Here is a 12,926-nt window from a genome sequence, read left to right as displayed (position 1 = left end):
GATATGACAGTAGCAGAGGTAGTAAGCAAGCAGAAAGATGCAAATCCTTTCTTCTTTCTGCCTTTTAGTCCTCTAATGCCTTCTGTTAGCAGAACCCTACAGGAAGCCAGCTAGTTAAAAAGAAGGTAATTTTCTTTGTCTCAGCCCTAGCATCATTAGACAGAGTACAGAGGGTAGGTTTGGGACTGAGTGAACAGCTTCATAAACCTGCTGCACAGGTGCTGTCATCACACTGCTTGAGAAGAGTCATTTTCAGTAAGACTCAACATATTCTAGGATTTTTGAATGAATATTTATTTTTGTGAATTGGCCCATTTACAAAGTAACACTGACTGACCTCCAGTACCACTTATCACTGGCAATTTGAATGTATTAATCTGCTCTTCAGACAGTGGCAGTCCTTCTGGGCATTGTTTTTGGTTTAAAAAAAAAAATCCTGTGGGGGGAGGAGTGGGGTGAAGGGGGTGTGGGGTAATATTTTTTGAATGTAATATTAAAAAAATAAAGACCAAAAAAATTGCTTGGAACAAAAAAAAATATTTCATAAACTGAAAAAAAAATGTTTTTAATTTAAAAAATTCCTTATTCAGGGAAATTGAATTCTGATTATTTGGATTTTCAAGAAATGAATTACACTTGTAAAATCAAAAAGCATAAGTAATGGACAATTATCAGACAAGCTTAAAAGACCCAAATCATAGGAATGTGAAAGAATTTCATTATGTGAAACTGAAGACCTTCATCAGAATAGGTTAAATTTTAGGTGTTCTCAGAATTAGGGTCCCCCTTTCAGTAGATTTCTTTTGGTATATAATTAACCTTTAGGTAGTGATCTTTTGTATTCTATTGTAATGACACACAGATCATTTACTAATTGTCAGTTTAATCTCACCTGAGAAGGTGGCAGTTGGATATTTTTAAGACTATTTGTCAACTGACATTTTTCTTTGTTTTAAAATCACTTCTAATAGAAGTTTTTGAATATTGGTAAAATGTAAAATTATCTTTCATTTGATATTTTCATAAAGAATAAATGAGCAGGTGAATATTGGGTAATCCAGGCTAACACATCAGGATAAGGTAGGTTAACATATGGAATGGCTTTTTTTTTTTTTCAAGTTTTTTCTCATTGAGGTTTTCAGATTTTAAATCTGTCTTTGAAAATCTAACTATTATTTAGAGTTTTCTATACAGACATTTGGTTATGTGGGAGGTATTTATCAAGTTGACTGTTGAAAGTTGAGTTGAAATTACCTTTTTGCAGTGTGAGGTAGAGATATAGCATGTAGTTCTTCACTGAATTCTAATGACTAAACATTATTGTGGTGTGTTGAAATAGAGCCTGGCTCCTGGCAAATATTTAGGAAAACTTATTGAACGCTACCTTTCATCCTGATCAAAATTATTTCAGAACTTAACAGACATCGTGTAGACAGTTTTAGATGAATTACACATATTTGTGATTTTTAAATTTATTTATTTAGAGAAAAAATGTTTATTCCCATGTAAAGACTATGGTATAATAGGGGACTTCCCTTCAGTACTTTCGATTCAATGGGAAACTCTTTAAATTCAGTCCTTCTGTGTTTTTGCCCCCATATTCTAACTCCTCTTATTATCAACCAAGTATCTCTGCATATTCTGGAGCTTTGAAGTTTGAGTCTTCTGAGAGCTACTGTCTGAAACCAGTCTCGCCTGAAGGTGTTGTATTTAGTTTTAAAATGATAGAAATTTATCAGATAGGGTTTTATAAATTGTTTTATTACAGAAACCATATCAATTTAATCTTTTGAAACTTGTGAAAATTTTTTGAAAAATCTTGGAACTGCTGAAAATCATTTATACAGCTTTGTGTTGTACATCATAGTGGTAGGGATGTAATGTTGAAGAAGAGTGCAAGCTCAAATTGAGTAGGGTAAATTATATTGCTATGGCATGCTCAAAATGAGACATTCTCAGATATACACTGATTTTGTTTAAAACGAATCAGTTAATCATTTTCACCTTGTTTTTACTTTCAATGCCACCAGTTCAAATTTATATTCTTTGTCTACCTTGCAAAGGACCATCTTAATAAATGATATGATGTAATAAGCTGCTCTTTATTAATAATTTATATGCCCATTACAAGATTAACTGTTTAATTTCCTTAGCTTATCTTAGAATTTTTTAGGTGAGAGAGGAAAGGGAATGCTTTCCTGAGAAAAGAAAAACAATGTTCACATAAGAACTCCATTAGGTACTTTTTGTGTTTAGGAAGAGGCCCAGAAGGGTGCTACAGTAGCTGGTTGGTGCTTTTCTCTTGGAGCATCCATTCTCAATCTTTTTGGTCTCAGGACCTCTTTCACTCATGAAAATGGAGAGCTTTTATTTATATATTACGCAGGTTTACATCATCAGTATCTGTCATGTTTAAAATTAGAGCTAAAAAATTTTAAAAATGCTTAAAAATACCAATCTTTAACCCATTACATATTAACACATGTAACATTTTTATGAAAAACAATTTTCTGAAACAACAGGGGGAAGTACATGTCTTTTCATACCTGGCTTTAATAGAAACACTTGGACTTTTATATTTACTTCTGTGTGTACTATTGTGATATCAAATGTTCTGTAGCTTCTTGAAAAACTACTTTATGTGTGTGATAACAATAAGTGACAAAGGCAAAATCTTAGTCTTACTGATCCTGAAAGGATTACAAGGGTCCCCCAAAGGACAACACTTGGAGAACTGCTGCTTTGGATCATATATTGACAGCTGTTCCAAGCCTAATTTAGAAAACTGGAAATGTTTGCAGGCTTTTTTCTTTTTTTCTTTTTTTTTAAAGAAACTTTAGATTACATAAATGTTACATAAAAAATATAGGGGATTCCCATATGCCCAATGCCCTTCCCCCCACACACAGTTTCCAACATTAACAACATCCTTCATTAATGTGGTGTATTTGTTATAATTGATGAACAAATATTGGAGCATTGCCACTAACTGGATTATAGTTTACACTCTATCCTGCACAATTTTGTAAGCTGTGATAAAATATATAATGACCTCTATCTGTCATTGCAGAGTCATGCAGGACAATTCCAATGTCCTGAAAATGCCCCCCATTACACCTATTTTTTGCTTTCTTCCCTCCCCTTAGAACCTCTGGTGGACACTTCCTTTACATCAGTAATATAAGTTCCATTGCTAGAATAACAGTAAGTCTGTAGTAGAAAAACAGTGAGTCTACTTTAATCCATTGTTCGTTCCCCAATCCTGAGGATTTTGAGGTGGTGATACCCACTCTCCCTCTTAACTGAGAGGGACTTAGATCCCATGGAGCAGATGGATGGAACTTTGTTTTAGTTGCAGGCTCTCTCTGAGGTTCCTTGAGATGGGCACTGCCCATCATCATCACCTTGTTAGTTGTCCTGGGTGAGTCCAGTGAACTGAAGAGTAGGTGTTGGAACTCTGCTGAGATTCATGGCCCAACTGGCACATGGATGGACTGAAGATTTAAGTTTCTTGGACATAGACCTATCAAATTAGTACTAACCTGTAGGTTCACATAGATGGGGCAGAAGAGCCATGTGTGGGGAAACTATAAATGAATCCAACTCTGTTACACTGGGGAGTATAAATTCTAAGGTAAGGCCCACTGATAGGGTGCCAAACTCCTGGTATACAGGCTTTTTTTTTTTTTTTTTTTTTTGCTTCAGTTTAGTTCTTAGTTCTTTTTTATTTAATTCAAATTTATCCTCTGCAGACATATATCAGCATTTAAAAAAGTAATCATGCATTGCTTAAAGGTTTTTTTTCCTAACCCCTTTCTTGAGAATGGAAGTGGGGAGGGGAAGACAGGCTAAAGTTACTGTAATGCTGTGCCTTGGAACATGTTTTAAGTAAGACATTAACTTTTGTACTAGCCTAGGGTTTGATGTGCTGGATAGCAAAATCAGCGTGGTGTATTAGATTCAAGTTCTTGCTATATGAACTGTCCTGAGATTGTGCCAGAGTGTAAATTAACTGCCATTACATCACTATTTAGTTCAGCTGAATATTTTTCCCCTTAAAGTCAGACTTTTGGGGAAGAAAGCAGTGTGCTTCTCCTGGGCTGGTAACAGTTGACAGACCATCACATTGAAAAGTGCTGGTCTAGCTCACATGGACTTAATCCAGTGTTCTTTTGCCCACTAACCTTAAATATTGTTCTCACTCTCAGACCAAATCAGTGATCCCATTAACTACTCACCAGGCAATCCAAATCTTACAGATTGATATATAAGAAGGCTCCGTTTGCGTTGTAATTTAGGGTGTAGGGAGCAGGTGGTTGATAGAGAAGACCTTTCTGAATTTGGCCATCTGTGATTGAGTTTCTGCAGCTTGGTTGTTGTAGCCTTCTGGAATCCATGGAGATGGAAAATTAACTCATTACTGCTCTTGGAATTTTGCAGGCACTGAGCAGATTACTACTTTGGCAGGTAAACTAGGGCATAGGCAAAAGGCAGAGTATGGAATATTGCTCCAATTGCTCTCAAAATTATTAGGGCATTTCCATAATTGGTGATTTAGTGGAAATAATGGACATCTGGAAACCTGAGTTTTGGTTCTTTCTTGTACCACTAATTAGTTTTGTGGACAATTCAGATTCTCTCAGCTTGTTTACTATTTGGTAAAGTTAAGATGGGGAAAGAGGAATAGTGAACAAGAATTCCTTTCTTCTTGTTTTAAAATGTTGCACTCTAAACTGGGCAGAACCCAAAAAGATAGGCTACCAGAGTGTAACATTATTTCATTTTACTTTCAAAGCTCCTTTAAAAAAATAGTTAAGGAATGCAAGAACACTTGGAATTGTGCCAGATTTCCTTGGGCCAGTGTAAGCATTTAAACTTCTCATTTTTTGAGATCAGTCCCATTAAAATTAGGCCTTTCAGATTTTTCTGATTTCTTTATAATTATTCAGTGCCTACAAAATACATGCAAGAGCGTGTATCTGAGAATTTTTGACAGACCCGTTGTCGTTGCAGGAAGATGAGTGGTGATGCTGAGCCCCCGTATGTTGCAGGAGGGCAGGTTCTAGGTAACACTGACCAGGCTCATGGACTTTGAGGGGCAAAACACCCTTAGAGTTTAAGTAGCTTTTGTGGTTTACATTTTCTTTAGAATGAAAATATATCAGAAAAAGCAATTAAGTAAGCAATTAACAATTAATAGTCTTGATCCATGTGTTACGTTATTCTCACTTTGTAGTTTACAGTTGGCATTTTGAGGCAAAAAAATGTTGTAACATTTCATTGCTTCTTCCCCCATACTTTTGAGTTCTATTAAAAGAAGACTATAAAAGAAATACTGTTACATAAAAATTGCTTTCTATATTATAGTTTTATAGTTTTTTGTTTTTTTGCCTTTTTGGGTTTGTTGTGGGGTTTTTTTTGTTTTTTGCCTTTTTTACTAAGTTATGGTAAATGCAGACAGGTTATTCTCTGTTGCACTACACAAGACTTACTATTGTACCCTGAGGATCTTAGAACCCATGTGATCTCGTGCTATGAGTAAGTCATTTAGATTGGGGTTGCCACTATGTGACTAGATTAACGCATGTAAAATTATGATTGTAGGAGCTTTTGTAATGCTTTCTAAAGTCAGGGTGTTGTTGATGACACATTTTCCTTCCTATGCCCTATAAGCTGATATTTATTAATCTTTTTAACTTCAAACTTTCATAGGGTTTTTCCATTGTTGCCTTGAAGGTTTTCGTAGACTAAGGTTTCCTAAATTAATGCAGCTAAATACATTCAGGATCAGGATACTCATATCTCATAAGTCTTTTTCCATTTCACATTTCCAATAATTTGAAAACGATTGACATTTTATATCAAATAATTTAAATAGTATTAACATTTTCTAATGTTTAAAATATATTTTTAAGCCTTATGATTCTGCAGATGACTGGTCTGAGCATATTAGCTCTTCTGGGAAAAAGTACTACTACAATTGTCGAACAGAAGTTTCACAATGGGAAAAACCAAAAGAGTGGCTTGAAAGGTATTTGCTCTTAATCTAAATTAAGCGATATTTCTCATTCTTGATTTTACAGACTAACATTTTATGGCATTAAACATTTCTAATTTTAGGTTCTGTGTAGTGATGGACCTCACTCCCCTTTTTAATTGCAATTTGGTCCATTGGAGCTTTCCACAATTTTTCTTTACAAATCTAAGATAGGCAGCTGGTGGTGACGTGGACCTTGTTAACAGTCATATTTGATTAATTTGCATAAGCATCTTCCTACTAATTTATAATAGGAGTCTTCAAAATTCTTATAGGACATTCATAACGTGTTTCCTTCATATATGTAGAATTAATCTTGCATAGTTTTGTTTGTGGGGATAATGGAGTAAATAATTGATAAAATTTTGCCATCTGTCTTCTGTTTGCTACATTCTATCTCCGATACTGGTTAAACTATATTAAAGCCATGTTCCATTCTTTTATTTTTCCATATACCATTTTATTAAGCATTTGGCTAGCCATATTATATGGAGACTCATATACTTCATGCTTAATTTAAAAAAGCAAACTTTATTGGTTTATCTGATTTTTCTTTTCAGAGAACAGCGACAAAAAGAAGCAAACAAGATGGCAGTTAATAGCTTCCCAAAAGATAGGGATTACAGAAGAGAGGTGATGCAAGCAACAGCCACCAGTGGGTTTGCCAGTGGAAGTAAGTATTAAATTTTTCTTTGAAAAACAGTATAGTGTTTAATTCATTTTTAAAATTGGTTCACTTTACAAATATATATCCTATAGAAAGCCATCTGCATATGTAAACTAAAATAATGGAATCATACAGAATTTCTTTTGTGTTAGATTGCTCCCCAAACTTGACTAAAAAGTTTACTGAAAAAGGAAGGGTATATAGTGGAATAGTACAAGCAGTGATCACTGCCTATATGGATGTAATGCAGTTGTGTTGGTTCAAAGAAAAAAAAATTCATGTTTTGGCTTGACTTTTTAAAAATAAGAACATTTCTTTGGATCCTGAATTGTTTCTTCTTAAACTGGACACAAATTCCTTCCCTACAACTCACTAGATTTCAAGCTAATTGAGTGATTTCAATCTGATAATTGAGTTATGGCCACATAAAAAGAGTAGCATCAAAGTATCTGTTGGTGTTTCATGTTATCTGTGAGAAACCTGTTTATCTTTATATTTGGAAACTAATTTTGCCACAGTCACATATCCATGTAACATTTCCCCATTAAATTTAACTCAAGTTACTGAAATGCCTATGGAAAAGCGTCTTCCCTTTTCTTCAAAGGTGGTCTTCCTTTTCAAATCAAACTCTGTTCTCAGGAGGCCAAATTTTATCCACACAAGACAATTTGAGTAGAATTATTAAAAAATCTTGTTTTTAATTAATTGTCTAAATTTGAAGTTTCACTAAAAGTGTTCTATTCTCAGTGGCTTCTTTTGCCCCAAATAAAAATTAAATGTCACCTAGAATTTGAGAATTTATTAAATTTTGAGAAGAATTTTAAGAATTATAGAAATTCTTAGACTTCGGTATTTTGAATCCTTCTGTAACTCAGAACAAAACAGTGGAGGGTATATTTGGTACATTGGTTACAGTGAGAGATATTGTTCCTTTGCTAAAAGTTATATAAGGGGATATAAATTGATGACATGGTTCTGCTAGACTACATGTTTAAAATACATTCTTTAGGATATTTAGTCTTATTTATAACCTGCAGGTGAAATTATACTTAGTTCTTAGAAAAGAAAATGACTCATTAAAATTGCAAACTTGGGGAATTAAGAACACTATTTTGAGACAGAAGACTTGGGTTCTAGTGCCATTTTACTTAATATCTTAAGTAACTGCAACTTCTGAAAAACAATTAGAACTGAGACAAGGTTTACTCTTGAGGTAAATACATAATGCTCACCTCCTGAACAAAGTGAGGGTAGGAGGCATTATAGGAAGAGTGGCAGGTGAAGGCTAAAATAATCACCTCTTTTAGTAAGTAAAGATTTAGGTTAGAGGATGCAATATTGTGTAAGAGTCTGATGCCACTTAGGTAAACCCCAGGATCAGGCAGCCCTGGGTTGAGACCGGGCCTCTCCCCTTGTTGGCTGTGTACTCCCAGAGAGGAAGAGAGCACAGCTGAATTTGTCTTCTTTTTTCTTCCCAAAATAATCATATAGCAAGTCACTCCTCCTCCCTCTGGGTAGTATAAATGAAGGGAGGAATTAAGAGATCTGGTAGAAAAATTTATGGGAAGTGAAATATTTTTATTATTTTATATACCACCTATAAGGAAATAAAATCTGAGTGATGTGTTTATTTACATCTTTTTCATTAAAAAATGAGATCTTCCTTATTCATGAATTCAGAAGTAAGCTATGCTTGTTATTTAAAAAAAAAAAAAAAAAGCTAGTGAACAAATTTTGATTCCACGGCCCAGGAATGTTAAGGGATACACAGTACAACCTCATGTTACATGAACTCAGCACACACTAATAATTCTGGTATATGTAATTGACAACCAAAAAAAAAAAAAAAAATTACGGCAGGGAGTGAATTAAAATTTTTAAAAATTATTTCTATTAGTTTTGTTTACTTGTTTACTATTACTGGAGTGTTTTTGCCCTATTAAAAATATGTGATAGGTGTGTTTGTATAAGAAATACTTATTAAATAATGGAATTCACTAATAAGCACAATTTTCACCTTATGGAAAGGTCATAGAATGTATTGGTCATCTAAAATGAGGTCCTACTGTATATTTTTTTATGTATATATAAATACATATAAAAATGGTATTTTACACCAAAAAGTGAGATTACATATAACTCTTTGTAACCTACTTTTTTGATCATTGTTTTATGGATGTTTCCATATCAGTTTATAATTCTATATTCATTATATTGACTGCATTGTTTAGATGTGTCTTTATTTATAAATAATACCCTATCAGTTGATGGTTGGTTGGTTTCCAGGCTATTCTCACTGTAAACAAGGCTGTAATTCCCATCTTTACCTGCTTGCTTGATTATTCCCTTAAGATAAATTCCTAGATTTGGAGACAGTCACATTGGGTCTGCTCTTGAATTGAAATGTAGTTTGTATCACTTTTTTTTTTTTTTATATATCTATCAACTGAGCTCTACTTGGTGTGGTAATCAGTAAACCATTTGAAAGTTTAACTTTGACTATCTAAAATATATTGGCAGAATTTTCCCATATGTTCAGTACATTGGTGTTCATGTTAGGGGGAGGCTTAAAGCTTGTAGTTCCCAAATGCCTATTAAGCAAAGGGGGGAGGGGGAAGGACTGAAGATTTTATATGTAAGGAGATAAAAAAAATTGGTGACTTCTTTTTGCAGTGTAATATTAAGATATTTTAGCAAATGTTGATATTTAGCATAACTTGATATTGAAAATTGTATGGATACGTTTTTAAATTATATACAACCTCTACTAGATTGTTTTTATCGGCCCTATGCTTCAAACGTTGATTGCTCCATTGATAAGAGAAACCTTAACCTGGGGCTTCTTAATAGAAGCAGCAATGACAACTGGGCCAGTTAATTCTTTGTTGTGGGGACTGTCCTATGCATTGTAACATGTTTAGCACAGTCCTTGGCCTCTTGCCACAGGCAGTAACAACATTTCTTCTCCCTAGTCATGACATTGTGAGGGGAGGAAAAGTGGGGGTTGTGTTGATTGGCCCCAGTCTGAGTCATACTGCCTTTCTAACCTGTGTTCATTCTGCAGTTGTGAGGATAGAGAGCTGCTGCAGCCATAGATAGCTTCCTTGGTTTGGTAGTGCTGCTGTCTGTCTTTCTTTTTTTTTCTTCTCTTTTCTTTCTTTCTTAGTTATAAATATTAGAATTATAATTTCTAACTGAATACTTTGACTTGATACACTGACTGTAGTTGTACAGAACTGGAAGGGAATTTTCTTCGTGGAGAAAATAAAAGTTCTAAGTAATCAAGTGATGGAAAGATTGGTGGTCATAGGCATGGTGTTATTCTGATGATATTTGTCCCTAAAGACTTTTGTTGTAATAGTATCTTTTGTAGGAAGAAAACTTGGAATAAAAATTTTAAGTTTTATGTTCATGCAGATTGATAGCTTATTTTCTAATTGATCATTCAAGAGATGTTTATATTCTGTGACTGTTCAGTCTTCTGTTAAATTCTTGGATTCAGCTTATCCTAGTTTATTTCTGTTCATTTTTCTGATAAGCTTATAGAGTATATGTGTAATTGATAATGCTAAAATTCATTTAAGTCAAAAGACCTTGTGTTTTGATATGAATGAACATTTTTGGCATTACCTCAGAACCTGTTGTTTTGGCATAACAGAGGCATGTAGTAGCTGGCTACTAAAAACAGGGAGGCCGATGTATAGTTTGAGCATGCATCCTTTGTCTTGAACTGAAGGAGCCATGAATTTGGAAAAAAACAATACTGTACTCAACAGAGGGCATCCTTTGATAATATTATTGTTATATGTCATGCGCTTCTCTGCTTGGAGTTTCCTTTATTTGCTGATTGTACTCTTGTGGTTGAGGATAGGGTTTGGTGTTTTGATTTTTTAATGAATCTAGACTTTGTTGACATGATAGTTGAAATTTTTTTTTTTTTACTCTTGTAGGAATATAGTGTTTATGATGATAAAAATTTTTGGTTTAGATATTTTGTGAGTTTAAATTGGAGGAGGATCTGCTTGTAATATATAACTGATGATACCATTATGTATCATGATTTTATAACTAACTATAGTATTTGTTAATATTCAAAATATTATCAGTTTGTTTACTTATTGAATGCACAGTCATAAGTTCAACCATCTTAAAAAAGAAGTCATTTAATCCATAGCAGAACCTGCTTTAGAGTCCACTAATTAGCTACCTTGTATTCAGGAAAATAAGGCTGATAAAGCCTGTATTCCTTTGCAGTTGAACCACTGTAGATAATTCAGTCATTTGTCAGAAGCTTTGTTCCAGATTTTAAAAAAACAGACCGTTTACTTTTGTAAAAAAAAAAAAAAAATTAATTTTTTTTGAGTGAAATGTTATAATTCTGGATATTTTTAAAATGTTTTATTTGAAATATAGTGTGGTTCTAAAGAATCGCCAAAAATCTAATAGTTGACTTGAAAGCAGAAAGAAATCTGAGTATAGATTAATATTTATAGTTGAGATAAAACTCCTTTTCTAGTTTTTGGATATTTCTATGCTAGTGGTAAAACTGCAGGCAGTAACTGGTCTTGCAGTTTTATTTTAAAAAAAAAACAACATAAGTACAAGTATGTTGCTAAAGTAGCTGATGTTACAGACTGGATTCTTTTTTTCTTTTTTTTTTTTTAATTTTTATTCATTTGGAGACAGGATTCTAACGTAATCTTTTTTCTTCCCCCTTCTGTCATTCCAACATCTTTTTTCGAACTGTGAACTAAAGTGGAAGACAAGCATTCCAGTGATGCCAGTAGTTTGCTCCCACAGAATATTTTGTCTCAAACAAGCAGACACAATGACAGAGACTACAGACTGCCAAGAGCAGAGACTCACAGTAGTTCTACGCCAGTTCAGCACCCCATCAAACCAGTGGTTCATCCAACTGCTACCCCAAGCACTGTTCCTTCTAGTCCATTTACGCTACAGTCTGATCACCAGCCAAAGAAATCATTTGATGCTAATGGAGCATCTACTTTATCAAAACTGCCTACACCCACATCTTCTGTCCCTGCACAGAAAACAGAAAGAAAAGGTATGCCATTATTACTAGATGCTGCACGTTGAACTAGAGTTTCTAACTTTTGGTTATATTACATTATTTCCTTTAGATTAAATAAGTTGCTTAAATATAAAATTTTTAATGTCTTAGAATGTTACTGTATAGATTTAGGTCTAGAGTTAGTCATATTTAGCTTTTTCTTTTTAATTTATAATTATTGAGTATTCAGTCTTTTTTTGCCTTTTTGACACTTAGCAAGTCAAATGCTTAATTTGTAACAGTTTACAGTGGTATTGTAAATAACTTATCAAAGCCAAATGACTTCCTTCATATTTGTATAAAATAGTATTCTGTTTTGTGATAATTGGCCTGATAGATTAGCTTAGAAATTATCTGAGGTTTCTCATTAGTAAAATTTAATATGAATTAAGACATTTTAAAGTCTGTCATGTCTATATAACTTGTAATTATTGGTTTCAATTTGTGAATTGGAAAACTAAGGTCATGGTAAAGGCGTAGATCTCAACATATAAGACATGTTAATGTCTGAATTGGAACTTAAGTATAAAGAGTCGAAGTAAAAAGCAAGTAGTAAACAGATGATCATGAGGAGACTAAGCAGACCACTAGTAAGTGCTGAGAACTTTTAAATGTCCTTCTGGAGATGCTACATGCACCTCATGAGTCTGTAAGCCTGTAATCTCTTTTCTGATCCTGTTTCACATGGGTTTAGTTTGTTGACAAAGGGTTCAAACAGTTGGGTTTATTTTGCTTCCTGTTTCCTTTTATATATGCTATTTGAATTTCCCTGGTACTATAGCAATTGTTACATATAACTATATACTTTTATTATATAGTACACAATTCATTGACAGATTAGTTGTTCCAAATGTTGTCAAATCCCTTAAAGGTGGTTTGTAATGGGATGAATTAAATTCATAAAGATAATACTTGAGCAATGAAGTCTGAATATAGTAGTCATCAACATCATAGTACTTTCTATAGGACATTATTGTTTTTCAGTTCTTAAAATTTTATTTGAATACTTGGTCACAGAATATTTTATTTTAAAACACCGTCATTTAAGAGGGGAGATCCTATGGATTTTCTAAGTCTTTATTCCATTTCACCTCTTCTAACCACCAATGTTTCTGTCCACTTAATGGTAGGATCATTATTATTAAAGTCTA

The 12,926-nt window shown here is 33.6% G+C and overlaps 1 protein-coding gene across 6 annotated transcripts in view; it reads left to right on the top strand.

The window, feature by feature from the left end:
- Positions 1 to 12,926, top strand: part of WAC (WW domain containing adaptor with coiled-coil) — a 73,075-nt gene that overhangs the window by 39,705 nt on the left and 20,444 nt on the right. For 4 of the 6 annotated variants that reach the window (XM_058297767.2, XM_004485287.5, XM_071215470.1 and 1 more), the window contains exons 5-7: positions 5,916 to 6,031; positions 6,598 to 6,710; positions 11,461 to 11,769. In XM_058297767.2, coding sequence (XP_058153750.1) covers positions 5,916 to 6,031; positions 6,598 to 6,710; positions 11,461 to 11,769 — 538 coding nt within the window. The remainder of the gene's footprint in view (positions 1 to 5,915; positions 6,032 to 6,597; positions 6,711 to 11,460; positions 11,770 to 12,926) is intronic. The other 2 variants (XM_012520434.4, XM_058297769.2) reach the window with 1 other exon arrangement.

The sequence above is a fragment of the Dasypus novemcinctus genome, chromosome 5, assembly GCF_030445035.2.
Source record: "Dasypus novemcinctus isolate mDasNov1 chromosome 5, mDasNov1.1.hap2, whole genome shotgun sequence".
Taxonomy (NCBI): Eukaryota; Metazoa; Chordata; class Mammalia; order Cingulata; family Dasypodidae; genus Dasypus; species Dasypus novemcinctus.
This window is presented reverse-complemented; position numbering and strand designations above follow the sequence as displayed.